This window comes from Cherax quadricarinatus, chromosome 10, assembly GCF_038502225.1.
Source record: "Cherax quadricarinatus isolate ZL_2023a chromosome 10, ASM3850222v1, whole genome shotgun sequence".
NCBI classification, from domain to species: domain Eukaryota; kingdom Metazoa; phylum Arthropoda; class Malacostraca; order Decapoda; family Parastacidae; genus Cherax; species Cherax quadricarinatus.
Window position 1 is genome coordinate 47,629,236 of NC_091301.1, and position 19,887 is coordinate 47,649,122.

The window sequence follows — 19,887 nt, forward strand, 5'->3', positions numbered from 1 at the left end:
CTAGAAATACCAAGCTCATTCCTCATGTTAAGAACTTTTGTAGATCTGGGACAGCCAAGAATAATCCTGAGCTTCATTTTGCATTAACTCGAAGGGTCGGAGAGAACTTTCTCTAGCTAATATCAACATGGGAGCAGCATAATCAATTAAGGACCTAACATAGACTATGTACATCATTCTCACGATTCTCACATTAGCACCATAGTTGGGATTGTAGCCAGCAACATTAGCACCATAGTTGGGATTGTAGCCAGCAACTTTAGCATCATAGTTGGGATTGTAGCCAGCAACAGCTTTGAGAGCATTTAGCCTAGCTTTGCATTTCTTGTTTAGTTGTGGTATAGTGCCCCTCATGGAAGGTTCCTTGATGTTGGTGAGGGGCTCTTGATTTAGGGAATTGGAACTGTGCTCCAGTTCCCTGAATTAAGCCTGAATGCCTTCCACATCCCCCCCCCGGGCGCTGTATAATCCTACGGGTTTAGCGCTTCCCCTTTGATTATAATAATAATGTGGTATAGTGGATTTGTTAAAGGGTACATCTACACCAAGATATCTGTAAGTTTTAACGTAGCTAATTATTTCACCCTGCAAATAGATGGGTGGGGGGATGTCGTTTGCTTGTTAATATCTTAGTTTTAGAGGAAGATAATATGAGGCCTAGCCGATTACAAATTGCTTGAACTTCATTAAGAATGGTATTCATCCTCTTATGCCCCGTTGTATGGATCATGTGTTGTAAGAGAGTGGGTGGACCGTGTCATGGTCCACGGACCATGGCAGGGGACCATGACAGACCGGACAAAGGGGAGTGAGTGGTCCCAGGACCGTGTGTGTTTACCAGTGACGTGGACAATACTGTTATCAACTTTGATGTTATTGAAACCTGCAGTAATATTACTACCAATAAGTAAAAACAGTAATCATTTTTTACATTTAAATATGTTAATATGAAGTAAACATTTTGTGTAGTATGAGATAAAAGGTCATTAATATAGAGTGAGAGGAGGACCAGGTAATAACACTCAACTTCACTTATTACATCACTAACAACCACAAACAAACTATTATTTGGTGTGTTTACAGTAATTTGTTCATTGTTGGACTAGTTATAAGTTGTTACTACTAGTTATAAGTTGTTACTAGTAGTTATAAGTTGTTACTAGTAGTGGTGACCACCCGGGGTTCCCTAGACACTTGTATCTTGCTGAAGCTTATTTTGTTTGTGTTTTTTATGGTGTTTAAGTGAATGATATAGTTCTTTATAAGTTAATATAGTTCTTTATAGGTTAATATAGTTCTTTATAGGTTAATATAGTTCTTTATAAGTTAATATAGTTCTTTATAGGTTAATATAGTTCTTTATAGGTTAATATAGTTCTTTATAGGTTAATATAGTTCTTTATAAGTTAATATAGTTCTTTATAGGTTAATATAGTTCTTTACAGGTTAATATAGTTCTTTATAGGTTAATATAGTTCTTTATAAGTTAATATAGTTCTTTATAAGTTAATATAGTTCTTTATAGGTTAATATAGTTCTTTATAGGTTAATATAGTTCTTTATAGGTTAATATAGTTCTTTATAGGTTAATATAGTTCTTTACAGGTTAATATAGTTCTTTACAGGTTAATATAGTTCTTTACAGGTTAATATAGTTCTTTACAGGTTAATATAGTTCTTTACAGGTTAATATAGTTCTTTACAGGTTAATATGAGCTGTATAATGACCGCTTGTCCTGTAGGGAAGTGCTGGCAGGACGGTCAGCGGCTCTTGATCCAAGGAACACAATGGAAATAGTCACTTTCCACTTTTTTTGGGGGGGTTATCCTAGGTAATTTATGCTGTATTGCAGCGCTGTATTACCCTAGTAGGTTTAGCGCTTTGTTTGATCATAATAATATACTATGTATGGTAATTATGTGGATCTGTACCTAAATAAACTTACTTATGAATTTATGATCTTACCGAACTTATGAACTTATTGAACTTGTGATCTTACCGAACTTACTGAACTTGTGATCTTACCGAACTTACTGAACTTATTGAACTTGTGATCCTACCGAACTTACTGAACTTATTGAACTTGTGATCTTACCGAACTTACTGAACTTATTGAACTTGTGATCTTACCGAACTTACTGAACTTAAACCTCTACTTAATGAACTTCCAGGTGCTTTATGACCCCCTACAGGTTTATTTCTTCCCCTTGATTAAAATAATAAATATATAATGACCCTAATGGTAATTGCAAAGTAGGATTATCTTATGCTGTGAAGGTCACTTGTTTCACAGAATTCCTCTCCTTGGATTAAACATGATTTCCTACCATTACCCAGATGCAGTACAATCCCTGTGATAATAATAATAATAGCAATAATAAAAATCTTTATTTACTACATGTATATGGTATACAGTCCTAGCTGACATCAGTTACATACTACTATGTAGAAAGCCGCTTGTTATGCACAGCATTTAGGTCAGTTTTGTCCCAAGATGCGACCCACACCAGTCAACTAACACCCAGGTACCTATTTTACTGATAAAGATAAAAACAAAAGATAAAAATTTCTTTGCAAAGGTTGCAGTAATTAGAATTTTGATTTGTTAAGTACAAAGAAAGCCACTATCATGCCAGGGCATTTCAGGCAAACTAATCTTAATACTTAAAATCTACTTAAGTCTAGACAAGATAGGAGTGGTTATCTTTTTAATAATCTTTATTTTATCTTAATACTAATGCAAGGTAGTCAAAAGTGGAGGTTTATAAGAATAATAATCTTGAAGGTGCATATAACAAATAACAATACAAATAATGGTTTAGCAGATTAGCAGATGTTTTAATAGACTAGTGGTCTTATAATGTTTGGGTGAGTTGCTTCATACTGATTAGAAGTTGTGTAGTTTAGTTGTGTTGTTTGCAGTCAAGGGATCTTTTACTGGTGCAGGTAGTGAATTCCAGAGCTTCAGGTCCTTTACGTGCATTGCATTTTTGCATAATGTGAGACTAACATGAGGTATGTCGAAGAGTGCTTTGTGCCTTGTGCATTCTGTTGTACAGTGGACCTCCGGTATTCGATATTAATCCGTTCCTGAGAGCTCATCGAATACCGAAAATATCGAAGAGCGAATCAATTTTCCCGATAAATAATGGAAATCAAATTAATCCGTGCAAGACACCCAAAAGTATGAAAAAAATATTTTACCACATGAAATATTAAGTTTAATGCAATAGAATAATTACAGTAACAACAATAACAATAGAATAATAACAATAGAATAATTGACACTTACCTTTAATGAAGATCTGGTGATGATTGATGGGATGGGAGGAGGGGAGAATGTGGATGGTGTTAGTGTTTAGAAGGGGAATCCCCTTCCATTAGGACTTGAGGTAGCAAGTCCTTTTCCGGGGTTACTTCCCTTCTTCTTTTAATGCCACTAGGACCAGCTTGAGAGTCACTGGACCTCTGTCGCACAACAAATCTGTCCATAGAGCTCTGTACCTCTCGTTCCTTTACGATTTGTCTAAAATGGACCACAACATTGTCATTGTAATAGTCACCAGCATGGCTTGCAATAGTTGTGTTAGGGTGATTTTCATCCATAAAGGTTTGCAGTTCAACCCACTGTGCACACATTTCCTTAATTTTTGAAGTAGGCACAATGGATTCCACAACTGGCATAGGCTTCTCAGGGTTAGCCCCAAACCTTTCAAAATCTTTCTTAATTTCCATACTAATTCTCACTCTTTTTACCACAGGGTTGGCACTAGAAGCTTTCTTGGGGCCCATGGTGACTTATTTTGCAGAAACAAGCACCAAAAACAGTGATAATATGGAATGTACCGAATGTATCCTTAGATGCACGCACACTGGCTGGCTAGTAAACACTGGCATACACGGGGCAGTTCAGGCCACATGTGGACACGTCTCGTACGAATCGTATCGAATACTGGGTTTTCAATTGGATACTGAGGCAAAATTTATGCGTTAAAATGCATCGAATACCGGATTTATCGAATACTGATGCCATCGAATACCGGGGGTCCACTGTACTATCAAGGAGAAATTTAAGAGGAGGGTTTATTTGGAGTTTAACCCTTTGAGGGTTTTGGACATACTAGTACGTCTTACGCACAGGGGTTTTTAACGTACTAGTACGTATAAATTCTAGCGCAGTCAAATCTCGCGGGAAAAGGCTGGTAGGCCTCCATATGAAAGAATGGGTCTATGTGGTCAGTGTGCACAGTATAAAAAAAATCCTGCAGCAAACAGTGCATAATGAGAAAAAAAAAAACTTTCACCGTTTTTTTGGCACAAAACAGCGACTTTGCTCTGTATTTTCGTATGGTATTTATTGTTGTATTCTAGTTTTCTTGGTCTCATTTTATAGAATTGAATGCATATCACAGAAATTTAGATAATTTTCACTGGTTTTACAATGAAAAGTACCTTGAACTTGAGCTCAAAGTAGGAGAAATGTTCGATTTTTACCAAAGTTCAAAAGTAAACAAATCATGCCAAGCTTCCAATACACGTCAACTGGTGAGTCTAACATTCTTTTGCAAGTGCGCCAATATGATTTATATCATTTTTTACACTAATGCAGTAGTCTGCATAACAGTAAATCTTCTATTTTTCGTGAGAATAAAAATTCAAAGTGGAAAGCAAAAGAATGTAAGAGGGGCCTTGAGACATGACTAATGAACAGAAGAAATGTCATTTTAGTGCCAGGAATGTATTTCTTGTTTGTTCTGGACCCTATTCGGAAATTGGCATTTTTTGAAATTTGTGTGAAATTGGCAAAATTGCTAAATTCTGACCACTGTATTGGATAGTTGAAAATGGTAAATAGGTGGTTTCTTGCACTCATTCAATAGAAAAAACGTAGTTCTAGCGAAATATTCATGTTTTTTGTCGACTAGTACAGAGGAATTGGCCGAAAATGGGGCTCAAATTAGGCAAAATCGCCGATGCGTAAACATCGTAGTGACCGCTAACTTCGCGAGAGCATAATTCCGTAAGTTTTCCATCAAATCACATAATTTTGGTGTCATCATGATCGGGAAAAGATTCTCTATCTTTTCATAAGAAAAAATAATTTTTTTTTTTTTAAATTTGGCCGACCCTGAGAACGAGTTTCTGAGAGGGCCTGTCGACCCTCAAAGGGTTAACCCCTTGACTGTTGCAACCTCCAATCCTGAGGTGTCTCCTGGTGTTGCAAAGTTTCAAAAAAAAAAAAAAAAATTTTTCTTGTGAAGTGATAGAGAATCTTTTCCTGATTGTAATGATACAAAAAAAAAAAAAACGAAATTTGATGGAAAACTGATGGAATTATGCTCTCGAGAAGTTAGCGACCTCGGTGATATTTACAAATCGGAGATTTCGCCCACTTTGAGCCGTATTTTCTGCTAATTCCATTGTTCCAGTCAACCAAACTCATAGCTATTTCTTTAGAACTCCATTTTTTCTATCGATTGAGTACAAGAAACTGCCCATTTACCGATTTCAACTACCCAATAACGTGGTCAGAAATTTGCAATTTGGCCAATTTCATGAAAATTAAAAAATACGACAATTTCAAAATAAGGTCCAGAATGAACAATGCGGACATTCCTGACTCTAAAATAACATTTTCTTTGTTCATCAGTCACGTCTCCAGGCCCCTCAGATATTACTCTTGCTTTCTATTTTGAATTTTTATTCAAACAAAAAATAGAAGATTTACTGTTATGCAGACTACTGCAATACTGTAATAATTGTATAAATAATGTCATCCCATTCATGACTGCATATTAGAATGGCTACTTGGACATTTATTGGAAAATGACATCATTTGTTTACATTTGAACATCTGCAAAAATCAAGCATTTCCCCTACTTTGAGCTCCATTTCCAGGTTCTTGTTATAGTAAAACCAATCAAAATCACCTCTATTTCTATAATATGTTTTCCATTCTATCAATTGAGACCAAGAAAACGAGAATACAACCATAAATACTATATGAAAATTGACCACAAAGTCGGCATTTTAATTAAAAAAACGGTTGGAGTTTTTTTTTCTCTCATGCACTGCGTGCTGCAGGATTTTTTAATATGGTGCAGACTGACCACACAGACCCATTCTCTCACATGTGGTCTACCAGCTTTCTCCTGCTTGATTTGAAGCCGTTAAAATTTATGAGTATATATACGTCAAACACGGTACCTCATAAGACATATATATACGACCAAAACAGTCAAAGGGTTAATGTTCTGTACATATAGTAGGCACAATAATATGAGTGTATGTCTTGTATATTTAGCAGGTTCAAGCTTTTGAAGAGTGGTGAGGTGTGCTGTCTGGCACAGGAGTTGGTGATCATCTGCACAGCAGCTTTTTGTTGGGTTATTAAAGGTCAAGGTGCTTGGCCGTGGTCAGTCCCCAGGTACAAATACCATAGGTGAGATAGAGACACAGTGGTACCTCGGAATATCTCCTTAATCCGTTCCAGGACCTTGGACTTGTACCAAACGGGACGTATATCAAACGAATTTTCCCATAAGAAATATAGGGAAAACAATTAATCCGTTCCCATGAAAAAAATTCCTGTTGTTATTGGCATTATATACACTGATGGGGTTGTATAAAATAATTTAAAAACTGCTTAATTCTAAAACATGTAGTTTAAATGCTGCTTAATACTAAAATATGTACATAAATACAAAAGAATTAGATGAAATAAATGCAAATATAACCTCACTTTACTTTGCTGAAAAGAGTTGAGTGCCTACTAGGATAGTGCTGAGAAGGGAGGAGAAGGAAATGTTATTGTTCGGAAGGAGAGTCCTCTTCTCTTTTCTACCTCTTTTTCCTATTTGGACCTGGTAGAAGCTCACCAGGTTTGACTTTTAATAAAAATCTGTCCAACGAACTTTGCTTCTTCCTTCTCCTCAGGATGTTTTGGAAATGTGACATTGTCTGGTCATTCCAGATAATGCTATTGTGGCTTGTTTGGGCTTTGTTGGGATGGTACTTCTCTACAAAGTTTTTGACATCCATCCATTTGGCAAAGATTTCCTTGAATAATGAAGTAGGGGCTTCCTCTATCTCCTCTTCCGAGCCTGAGGAGAGTGCATCCATCTTAGTCGTCTGCTCCTCCTCAAGTTTCTGCAGCTCCTCAGTGGTCAGCTCTTCCTTGTGCCCCTCCACTAACTCCTCTACATCACTATCACTCACATCCAGACCCATGGACCTGCCCAGAGAGACAATATCCTCCACTATAGACACAGCCTCAGAGTCCCTTTCAGCCACTGCTTCTGGCCACAAATTCCTCCAAGCAGAGTTCATTGTTCTGTATGAAACTTCCTGCCAGGCTTTATCAATGAGAGTTATGCAATGAGTGATAGTAAAGTGATCTTTCCAAAACTCTCTCAGGGTTAACTCTGTGTCAGCGGTCACTTCAAAGCACCTTTGGAATAGTGCTTTAGTGTCAAGTTTCTTGAAATTACTGATGACCTGCTGATCCATGGGCTGAATGAGAGGAGTCATGTTAGGGAGGAGAAACTTTACAGTGATGAAGTCAAACTCTGGCAGCACATAGTCCTGCAAGCTTGGAGGGTGAGCTGGAGCATTGACCATTACGAGGAGGGCCTTTAGAGGCAGGTTTTTCTCCTCTAAATAACTTTTTACACTTGGCCCATTTGCTGAAATATTCTCTGGTTACCCAAGCCTTGCTGTTTGACCTCCACATCACAGGTAACTGAGTTTTCTGAACATTATGTTTTTTAAAGGCCCTCGGGTTTTCAGTGGTAGATCAGTAGAGGCTTCAGTTTGCAATCCCCACTTGCATTGGCACAGAACAAGAGAGTTAACTTATCCTTCATTGGCTTGTGTCCTGGTAATGCCTTCTCCCCTTTTTTGTAATATAGGTCCTGTTAAGCGAGTCGTATTCCAAACAAAGGTCATATACCAAGCAAAAATTTTCGCATCCAAACAGGACGTATACCAAGTTGGATTTATTCCAAAGCGGACGTATACCGAGGTACCACTGTATATTAGAGAGTGGTATAGGCTAAGGAGTGTCGTTTGGGGTACATAGTACCATATCTTGGAAAGAATGCCAACTGATTTGGAAATTTTCTTGGAAATATGCTGGATGTGGGAATGAAATTAAAGATTACAGTCAAGGTGAGGACCTAGAAATTTACCCTCAGTTTGTCTTGTAATAGGGGAACCATTTATCGATATGTTAAGTTGGATATTTAAGGCTCTGTGTCCAAACAGCAGGAAGTAGGGTCTGTCTGTATTAAGAGTGAGTTTGTTGGTCATCTTCCAAATAGATTTTTGTTTGCAGCTTCGTATTTACAGTATATCTAAGTACAGTGGACCCCCGGTATTCGATGGCATCGGTATTCAATAAATCCGGTATTCGATGCATTATATCACAAAAATTTTGCCTCGGTATCTGATCGAAAACCCGGGATTCGATGCGATTCATACGAGATGTGTCCAGGTGTGGCCTGAACTGCCCCGTGTGTGCCAGTGTTTACAAGCCAGCCAGTGTGCACGCATCTAAGGATACATTCGGTACATTCCATATTATCACTGTTTTTGGTGCTTGTTTCTGCAAAATAAGTCACCATGGGCCCCAAGAAAGCTTCTAGTGCCAACCCTTCGAGAAAAAGGTGCTAATGACTATTGAAATGAAGAAAGAGATAATTGCAAAGTACGAAAGTGGAGTGCGTGTCGGAGCTGGTCAGGTTATATAGTAAACCCCAATCAACCATCTCTACTATAGTGACCAGGAAAACGGCAATCATGGAAGCTGTTCTTGCAAAAAGGTGCAACTGTGATTATGAAACAGCGACCACAAGTATTAGAAAATGTTGAGAGACTGTTATTGGTGTGGATAAATGAAAAACAGATAGCGGGAGATAGCATCTGTCAAGCGATCATTTGTGAAAAGGGTAGGCAGCTGCATGACGATTTGGTAAAGAAATTGCCTGCAACTAGTGCTGATGTGAGTGAATTTAAGGCCAGCAAAAGTTGGTTTGAAAGATTTAAGAATCGTTGTAGCATACATAGTGTGATTAGGCATGGTGAGGCTGCCAGTTCGAACCAAAAAGCAGCTGAAAAATATGTGAAGGAATTCAAGGATTACATAGACAGTGAAGACTTGAAACCTGAACAAGTGTTTAATTGCGACGAAACAGGCCTGTTTTGGAAGAAAATGCTAAGCAGGACCTACATTGTTCAAGAATGGTATACAATACTGACAAGATGAAATTGAGACACATGTGCAACATCTGGGTATCTTTATTGTAGACGTTTCGCCATCCAGTGGCTTTTTCAATACAAATTCCAGGACATAACTTGAAGACAGGAGAACTATGTACAGAAGATGAGGTAATCAGTCCCTCAACCTAGCAGTAGGTGCGAAGAGCACCGTAGTCGTGGAGATTCTGAAGCAGAAGCAAGGCGTCTGATGCTTATATAGTAATGTCAGGTGGAAATGGGACGGGTAGCAGACGAGGGCATAGTCTGACAACCTGTCAGACACTGCAACATCATGGAATCTTGATTCTGAGGACATGTACATACGGTGGTCCCTCGTTGTTCGTAATTAATCCGTTCCTGGAGCCGTTACTATAAACGAAATTTATGATTTACGAATCAATTTTCCCCATAAGAAATAATGTAAATACAATTAATCTGTTCCTGACACCCAGAAGTATTAAAACAAAAATTTTTTTAACATGAAATATACATGTAGTACATAAACAATACAATGGGAAATGATGAATGAAACATTAACAGCATAACACTTACCTTTATTGGAGATTCTTCTTAGTGTATGGGAGACTGGAGGAGGAGAGAGAGTGGATTGTTTATAGTTTGGAAGGGGAATCCCCTTCCATCAATACCTCAGGTACCATTTGCTTTTTTGGGGTTGCTTCTCTTCTCTGTTTCTTAATGCCACTAGGACCACCTTGAGAGTCACTGGAGTCCTGTCTCACAAAATAACTGTGGAGAGAGCTCTGTTTCTGGCATCTCTTTAACACTTCCCTAAAATGGCCCAAGACTTTGTCACTGTACATGTTGCCAACCTGGCTTGCAACAACCTTGTTAGGGTGATGTTTCTCCATAAAGCTTTCCATCTTACCCCACATAGTAAAAATCTCTTTAATTTCTGAAGAAGGCACCTTCTTCCATCTCTCTTCCTCCTCCTCTGCAGCAAGATTCTGAGCTGCGATGTGTTGCTCTTCCTGCTGAAGCTCTTGCAGCTCCTCAGTGATGAGCTCTTCATTGTGGTCTTCCACCAATTCTTCCACATCCTCCAAACTCACATCAAACCCCATGGAACTCCCCAGTGCCACAATTGATTTTACAACAGACATAGGCTCATTAGGGTCAGTCCCAAATCCTTCAAAATCCCTCTTGCCGACACAATCTGGCTACAATTTTCTCCAGGCAGAGTTCAAAGTCCTGGTAGTCACTCCCTCCCAAGCCATACCTATAAGGGTTATGCAGTGGAGGATGCTGAAGTGTTCTCTCCAAAATTCCTTTAGGGTCAAGTGAGTGTCTGTGGTCACAGTCAAGCACCTGTGAAACATTGCTTTTGTGTAGAGTTTTTTAAAGTTTGCAATAACCTGCTGGTCCATGGGTTGGAGGAGAGGAGTGGTATTCGGGGGCAAGAACTTTACTGTGATGAACCCAAACTCCTCGAAAATTAGGTCATCCAAGTTTGGAGGATGAGCAGGTGCATTGTCCATTACTAGCATGCACTTGAGATCCAATTTCTTTTCCAGGAGATACTCCTTCACACTAGGGCCAAACACTTCATTGAACCACTCGACGAAAATTTCCCTCGTGACCCATGCCTTACTATTAGATTTCCAAAACACACACAATTTACTCTTCATAACATTGTTTTTCCTGAACACTCTGGGATTTTCAGAATGGTACACTAGTAATGGCTTCACTTTGAAATCCTCACTAGCATTAGCGCAAAACATTAGCATCAGCCTGTCTTTCATAGGCTTATGTCCTGGCATTGCCTTTTCCTCTTGTGTAATGAAGGTCCTCTTTGGCATTTTCTTCCAAAAGAGGTCTGTTTCATCACAATTGAACACTTGTTCAGGTTTCAGTCCTTCACTGTTTATGTACTCCTGGAATTCATGCACATATTTTTCAGCCGCCTTGTGGTCTGAACTGGCAGCCTCACCATGCCTTACCACACTGTGTATGCCAGCACGGTTCTTAAATCTCTCAAACCAGCCTTTGCTGGCCTTAAATTCACTCACTTCACCACTATTTGCAGGCAATTTCTTTACCAAATCTTCATGCAACTGCCTAGCCTTTTCACAAATAAACGAAGTCATAAGAGTATCTCCTGCTAATTGTTTCTCATTTATCCACACCAATAATAACTTCTCAACCTCTTCCAGTACTGGTGATCTCATTTTTGTCAGCATAGTTACTCCCTTTGCAACAACAGCATCCTTCATTTCATTTTTCTTGGCCACTATGGAACATAAGGTTGTGTAGGGTTTCTTATACATCCTGGACAGTTCGGCCACACTTGTACCACTTTCATATTGTTCAATGATAGTTTTCTTAAATTCAATCGTATTTCTCACCTTCTTTACCACAGGCTTGGCACTAGGAGCTTTTTTTGGAGCCATGGTAGCTTATTTAGTACTTGCAAGCACTAGAATAAATGGAATATTATGAAATATTTCGCTGGAGCATGCGAGGGGACCTTCGCTCACTGGTAAACAATGCCAGACTGGCTGCCGCCCTGGCTCACGCCATGCGTACGCGTCCTGGATGAACTACGACTCGCGAGTCAACCTATGAAAAGCGAGTCCATGTTTATACGAAAATACCCCTATGATTGGCGAATTTTACGATTGCCGGGAACTACGAAAAGCGGGGGACCACTGTAATCTTCACAACTACGACAACTACTACTACAACTAACCCATCTCTTTGGGTAGGACCTACTTCCACTGGGGAATCCCGCCTACCAGTGACTATGCCCTTGTCTGCTACCCGTCCCATTTCCATCTGACGTTACTATATAAGCATCAGGCGCCTTGCTTCTGCTTCAGAATCTCCACGACTATGGTGCTCTTCGCACCTACTGCTAGGATGAGGAACTGATTACCTCATCTTCTGTACATAGTTCTCCTGTCTTCAAGTTATGTCCTGGAATTTGTATTGAAAAAGCCACTGGATGGCGAAACGTCTACATTAAAGATACCCAGATGTTGCACATGTGTCTCAAATTCAGGACCTACATTACTCAGGAGGAAAAGGCACTCCCAGGACATAAGCCTATGAAAGACAGGCTTACTCTGTTGATGTGTGCCAATGCTAGTGGTGATTGCAAAGTGAAGCCTTTATTGGTGTATCACTCTGAAACTCCCAGAGTGTTCAGGAAAAACAATGTCCTCAAGGCTAATTTGTGTGTGCTGTGGAGGGCAAACAGTAAGGCATGGGTCACTAGGGACTTTTTCTATGACTGGTTATACCATGCATTTGCCCCCACTGTGAAAAATTACCTAATTGAAAAGAAATTAGACCTTAAGTGCCTCCTGGTATTAGACAATGCCCCTGGTCATTCTACAGACTTGGCAAAGCGACTTTCAGGGGACATGAGCTTCATTAAGGTCAAGTTTTTGCCTCCTAATACCACTCCTCTCCTGCAGGTCATTTCCAACTTCAAGAAACTGTACACAAAAGCTATGTTTCAAAAGTGCTTTGTAGTGACCACAGAAACTCAACTGACTCTAAAAGAGTTTTGGAAGGATCACTTTAATATCCTCAATTGTATAAACCTGATAGGTATGGCTTGGGAGGGAGTGACTGAGAGGACCTTGAACTTTGCTTGGAAAAAACTGTGGCCAGAATGTGTAGACAAAAGGGATTTTGAAGGATTTGAGGCTAACCGTGAGAAGCCTATGCCAGTTGAGGAATCCATTGTGGCATTGGGGAAGTCCTTGGGGTTGGAGGTTAGTGGGGAGGATGTGGAAGAGTTGGTGGAGGAGGACAATAAACAACTAACCACTGATGAGCTGCTAGATCATCTTCAACAACAAGAGGCCACACCTGAGGAAACTGCTTTGGAGGAGGGGATAGAGAAATTGAAGAAGTTGCCTACTTCAAAGATTAAGGAAATGTGTGCAATGTGGCTTAAAGTGCAAACCTTTTTTGATGATAATCACCCTAACACAGCTATTGCAAGCTGTGCTGGTGACTATTACACTGACAATGTTGTGAAACACTTTAGGAATGTCATAAAGGAACGGGAGGTACAGGCCACTATGGACAGATATGTTGTGCGACAGAAGTCTAGTGACTCTCAAGCTGGTCCTAGTGGCATTAAAAGAAGAAGGGAAGTAGTCCCGGAAAAGGACTTGCTACCTCAAGTCCTAATGGAAGGGGATTCCCCTTCTAAACACTAACACCTCTCCCCTCCTCCTGTCCCATCAATCATCACCAGATCTTCATTAAAGGTAAGTGTCAATTATTCTATTGTTATTGTTGTTGTAATTATTCTATTGCATTAAACTTAATATTTCATGTGGTAAAATTTTTTTTTTCATACTTTTGGGTGTCTTGCACGGATTAATTTGATTTCCATTATTTCTTATGAGGAAAATTGATTCGCTTTTTGATATTTTCGGTATTCGATGAGCTCTCAGGAACGAATTAATATCGAATACCGGGGGTCCACTGTAAGAGAAATTCTTCTCATTGTGTAAAGCACCTACACAGTACATTGTTCATTAAAGATAAGGTGGCTTTGAAGCCACTGTTGGTTACCATGAGGTCAGTCTCGTGATGCAGGGGAATATGCTTTATTATTACTCTAACACCAACACTATGTCTTATTTGCTTATCACAATTGATCTAATATGACGTAATAAACAGTATAAATAACATAAATGTTAAATACTCCAGATGAATAATATTTAGCATAATACCGAGCAGTTCGACGGAGGCATGAAGAGGATATGGCATACAAGTACACGATTCTCCTATCCCAGTCTTGGCGGCTTGTACAGTGGAACCCTGAGTTTTGGCCGCCCTGAGTATCGGCTGCTTCGAGTTTTGACTGCTTTTTTCGGCTAAATTTTGTCCTGAGTTTTGGCCGTTGCCCCGTGTTTCGGCCTGCGTACTAGACCTGTCTGCCTGTCTGCACCTGAACGCCTCCCTGCTCAGGCGTCGTGAGGCAGTCTAACTTTATTTATCCTTGAGTGAGCATTACCTTGTGCGCTCATCTGAACATTTCACAATAAATTCATTGTGTTTAATGCTTGTTTTTTGATTGTGACTGTGAAATAAGCCACAATGGGCCCAAAGAAAGTTCATAGTGGCTGTGAGGCGGTGGTTGAGGCAGTAGTTGAGGCAGTGGTGGAGGCAGTGGTGGAGGCAGTGGTTGGTTGAGGCAGTGGTGGAGGCAGTGGTTGAGGCAGTGGTGGAGGCAGTGGTGGAGGCAGTGGTTGAGACAGTAGTTGAGGCAGTGGTGGAGGCAGTGGTTGAGGCAGTAGTTGAGGCAGTGGTGGAGGCAGTGGTGGAGGCAGTGGTTGGTTGAGGCAGTGGTGGAGGCAGTGGTTGAGGCAGTGGTTGAGGCAGTGGTGGAGGCAGTGGTTGAGGCAGTAGTTGAGGCAGTGGTGGAGGCAGTGGTGGAGGCAGTGGTTGGTTGAGGCAGTGGTGGAGGCAGTGGTTGAGGCAGTGGTTGAGGCAGTGGTGGAGGCAGTGGTGGAGGCAGTGGTTGAGACAGTGGTGAATGCAGTGGTTGAGGCAGTGGAGGCAGTGGTTGAGGCAGTGGTTGAGACAGTGGTGGAGGCAGTTGTTGAGGCAGTGGTGGAGGCAGTGGTTGAGGTAGTGGTGGAGGCAGTGGTTGAGACAGTGATTGAGGCAGTGGTTGAGGCAGTGGTTGAGGCAGTGGTTGAGGCAGTGGTGGAGGCAGTGGTTGAGGCAGTGGTTGAGGCAGTGGTGGAGGCAGTGGTTGAGGCAGTGGTTGAGGCAGTGGTGGAGGCAGTGGTTGAGGCAGTGGTTGAGGCAGTGGTGGAGGCAGTGGTTGAGGCAGTGGTTGAGGCAGTGGTGGAGGCAGTGGTTGAGGCAGTGGTTGAGGCAGTGGTGGAGGCAGTGGTTGAGGCAATAATAAGTCCTTCCTATCTTCCAGATGCCAACAAGAGTCTGCAATAAAGGTACGTAATGTGATTTTAAATGTTTATTTAAATGTTTATTATGTATTGTATTACTCATTTAATAGTACGTATATGTATGTTTTAAGTACTGTATGTGTGTTAAACTATAGTTATTCTTTAAAAAATGTATTTTTTTTTTTTGTGAATATTTTTGTGGGTCTGGAACGGATTAATTGTATTTGCATTATTTCTTATGGGAAATATTGCTTCGACTTTCGGCCGTTTCAAGTTTATGCCTAGCTCCTGGAGTGGATTATGGCTGAATCTCAGGGTTCTACCTTATTAGAGAAAATGGAGTATAGCACATGGCTAACTGATATACACTTGTACTGCACCATAAAACTGAAACAAAAAAGATATTTTCTCTACATAGATTATCACACATAGCATATGCGTAGAGAACCAAGGATAACCCAAAAAGTCAGACGAAGTGGCTTATTTTTAGTACCTGGCTTGGACTACCCATATATGATTTTTGGTAAATATTTGATTCCTAGCCAGGGTAGAAACATTTGGCATGTTTCTTTACACCTGTTGTCTATGTTCATCCATCAGTAAATGGGTACCTGGGTGTTAGTGAACTGGTGTAGGTTGCATCCTAAGACACTGACCTAATTTGCCTGAAATGCTTAGCATAACAGGGGGCTTTCTATATAGCAGTATGTCGCTGATGTCAGCAAGGCTTGCATACCACGTACATGTACTTGTAAATAAAAATAATACAGTGGAACCTTGACTTACGAGTATCCCAACTTAAGAGTTTTTTGAGATACGAGCTGTCCCTCAGTCAATTTTTTGCTCTGAGTTACGAGCCAACATTTGAGTTACGAGCCAGCTCCCCCCTCCTTCTTCCCCCCTCAACCCAAAACCTGGACACCTCGCTTGTTTATCTATGATTTCATGCTTTAATTCCATGGAAATCATTCTCTTTTTCTTCTCAGCAATAATAATAATTTAATAATAATAATATAATATTATTACAGTCAAGTCATTCACTAAGTCAGTCAAGTCATTCAGTCAGTCATGTCACTCAGTAAGTCAGTCAAGTCATTCAGTAAGCCAGTCTAGTCACTCAGTAAATCAGTCAAGTCACTCAGTGAGTCAGTCAAGTCACTTAGTAAGTCAGTCAAGTCATTCAGTCAGCCAAGTCACTCAGTAAGTCAGTCAAGTCATTCAGTAAGTCAGTCAAGTCACTCAGTAAGTCATTTAGTCAGTCAGTCAAGTCAGTCAGTCAGTCAGTTCAGTCAGTCAGTTCAGTCAGTCAGTCAGTCAGTTCAGTCAGTCAGTCAGTCAGTCAGTCAGTCAGTCAGTCAGTCAGTCAGTCAGTCAGTCAGTAAGTCAGTAAGTTAGTCATTCAGTCAGTCACACAAACTCATGTTAACCTCTTTTTCTGTGTACAAAGTAACACTTCAATTATGGCCACAGGTTATCTCTTGTTTAATTTTTTTTTTTTTAACACATCGGCCGATTCCTACGAAGGCAGGGTGGCCTGAAAAAGAAAAACTTTCATCATCATTCACTCCATCACTGTCTTGCCAGAGGGGTCCTTTACACTACAGTTATAGAACTGCAACATTAACACCCCTCATTCAGAGTGTAGACACTGTACTTCCCATTTCCAGGACTCGAGTCCGGCCTGCCAGTTTCCCTGAATCCCTTAATAAATGTTACTTTGCTCACACTCTAACAGCACGTCAAGTAATAAAAACCATTTGTCTCCATTCACTCCCATCAAATACGCTCATGCACGCTTGCTGGAAGTCCAAGCCCCTCGCACACAAAACCTCCTTTACCCCCTCCCTCCAACCCTTCCTAGGCCAACTCCTACCCCGCCTTCCCTCCACTATAGATTTATACTCTCTCGAAGTCATTCTGTTTTGTTCCATTCTCTCTACATGTCCGAACCACCTCAACAACCCCTCCTCAGCCTTCTGGAAAATAGTTTTGGTAATCCCACACCTTCTCCTAATTTCCGAACTACGAATTCTCTGCATTATATTCACACCACACATTGCCCTCAGACATTACATCTCCACTGCCTCCAGCCTTCTCGTTGCAACATTCATCACCCATGCTTCACACCCATACAAGAGTGTTGGTACCACTATACTCTCATACATTCCCCTTTTAGATTTCACGGACAAAGTTCTTTGTCTTCACAGACTCCTAAGTGCACCACTCACCCCTTTCCCCTCATCAGTTCTGTGATTCACCTCATCCTTCATAGACCATCTGCTGACACGTCCACTCCTAAATATCTGAATACATTCACCTCCTCCATACTCTCTCCCCCCAATCGAATCGAATCGAATAAGGCAACGAGAGCTGTCGTGAGATGGGAAGGAAGAAGGATAAGGAAGGATGGAAATAACTGGAAAAGGATGGGAAGGAGGGGGAAGAGGAGGAATTAAGGCAAGTGGCCCAACCACTTTGGGACATGTGGTATCGAAGTACTGGAGACGTAGATGGAGAGGCTTGAATGATGTCGTTACTTGGCTCACTAGGAGAGAATGGCGAAGGCAGCTGTAGAAGCTGGGAGTGTCAGAAGGCAGCAGGCAGGATGAGTTGGTTATGGTCTTAAACAGTTTTTCAGTGCATTGAATTTTGTTCGAGAGATTTGTAGCACACGTATAGGAGAGCTGTAGTAGTATTCGTTGGTTTGGAGTTAGTGGAGTATCTGGTTGTAGGTAGGGTATGGTCTTTCTTCACTTTGGTACGATGCAGTGTTGTCTTGGAGATGTTGGATGAGTTCTAGGCAAGTCATTCTTGCGGGGTATTGCGTCGTGGTGTAGAATGTGAATCCTTTGTGTTTAACCCATGGTGTTTCAGGTAATCGACGTGAGCGAGGTGGAGAAGGCGGTGGTGGAGTTGAGGAAGGTGGTGTTGATTTGTTGTCAACTTCAGTAGACGAATTAGAAGATGTTTCTGGTGGCAAGGCTTCTGATTGGTTGGATTCAGTGAGGAGTGGTGGCGGTGGAGGCTTCTCATTGGACGTTGTTAGAGTGACATCACTAGTTGGTGGTGTTGATGGACCTTCTGCAGCAGAGGTGGTTATTAAGTCCTTGGTGAATTTGAGAATTTCTTCAGAAGGTGGAGATGCTGGAAATATAAATGATGGCATATTATTTAATGCAAATAGTAACTCGTTGATGGTAGAGTTAAAGGATTCAGGTACAGCCATGTGAGCGTATAGTAGACAATAGTGGATCTTTGTTACGTCACATATTGGAGGAGTGATGGTGGTGGTGGTGGAGGCGGGCTGAGTAGATGCTTGAAGTAATTTTGTAGTGTCTGCTTGTAATTTTGCAATTGCGGCATACGTTGGTGTGTTGTTAGTAGATTTTTTCTTTGCTGCATCTCGTGTTTTCTTCATTACAGTGGACCCTCAACCAGCGATATTAATCCGTTCCTGAGAGCTCATTGTTAGTCAAAATTATCGTTAGTCAAGTTAATTTTCCCCATAAGAAATAATGGAAATCAAATTAATCCTTGCAAGACACCCAAAAGTATTGAAAAAAAAAAAAATTTTACCACATGAAATATTAATTTTAATACACACAAACTGAAGATTACATGCACAGTTACATGACACTTACCTTTATTGAAGATCTGGTGATGATTGATGGGATGGGAGGAGGGGAGAGGTGTTAGTGTTTAGAAGGGGAATCCCCTTCCATTAGCACTTGAGGCAGCAAGTCTTTTTCTGGGGTTACTTCCCTTGTTCTTTTAATGCCACTAGGACCAGCTTCATAGTCACTGGACTTCTGTCGCACAACATATCTGTCCATAGATACCTGTACCTCTCGTTCCTTTATGACCTTCCTAAAGTGGTTCACAACATTGTCAGTGTACAGGTTGCCAACACGGCTTGCAGTAGCTGTGTCAGGGTGATTTTCATCAAAAAAGGTTTGCACTTCAAGCCACTTTGCACACATTTCCTTAATCTTAGAAGTAGACAAGTTCTTCAATTTCTCTCTCCCTTCCTCCGAAGCAGTTTCCTCAGGTCTGCCCTCTTGCTGTTCAAGATGATCTAGCAGCTCATCAGTGGTTAGTTCTTCACTGTCCTCCACCACCAACTCTTCCACATCCTCCCCACTAACCTCCAACCCCAAGGACTTCCCCAATGCCACAGTGGATTCCTCAACTGGCATAGGATTCTCAGGGTTAGCCTCAAATCCTTCAAAATCCCTTTTGTCTACACATTCTGGCCACAGTTTTTTCCAAGCAGAGTTCAATGTCCTCTTAGTCACTTCCTCCCAAGCCTTACCTATAATGTTTACACAATTGAGGATGGTAAAATGATCTTTCCAAAACTCTCTTAGAGTCAGTTGAGTTTCTGAGGTCACTACAAAGCACCTTTCAAACATAGCTTTTGTGTACAGTTTCTTGAAGTTGGAAATAACCTGCTGGTCCATGGGCTGCAGGAGAGGAGTGATATTAGGAGGCAAAAACTTCACCTTAATGAAGCTCATGTCCCTAGAAAGTCGCTCTGCCAAGTCTGAAGGATGACCAGGAGCATTGTCTAATACCAGGAGGCACTTAAGGTCTAATTTCTTTTCAATTAGGTAATTTTTCACATTAGGGGCAAATGCATGGTGTAACCAGTCATAGAAAAAGTCCCTTACTGTTTGCCCTCCACAGCACACACAAATTAGCCTTGAGGACATTGTTTTTCCTGAACAC

General features: G+C 40.8%; 1 protein-coding gene across 6 annotated transcripts in view; it reads left to right on the forward strand.

Moving 5' to 3' along the window:
* Positions 1-676: 676 nt before the first annotated feature.
* LOC128688066 (vesicle-fusing ATPase 1-like) overlaps positions 677-19,887 on the forward strand; it is a 273,716-nt gene continuing 254,505 nt past the window's right edge. For 3 of the 6 annotated variants that reach the window (XM_053775780.2, XM_070083811.1, XM_070083813.1), the window contains exon 1: positions 677-695. In XM_053775780.2, the coding sequence (XP_053631755.2) occupies positions 693-695 (3 nt within the window). In that variant the 5' untranslated portion in view covers positions 677-692. Of the gene's footprint in view, positions 696-750; positions 917-1,010; positions 1,072-19,887 lie in introns of those variants that run through there. The other 3 variants (XM_053775783.2, XM_053775787.2, XM_053775786.2) reach the window with 3 other exon arrangements.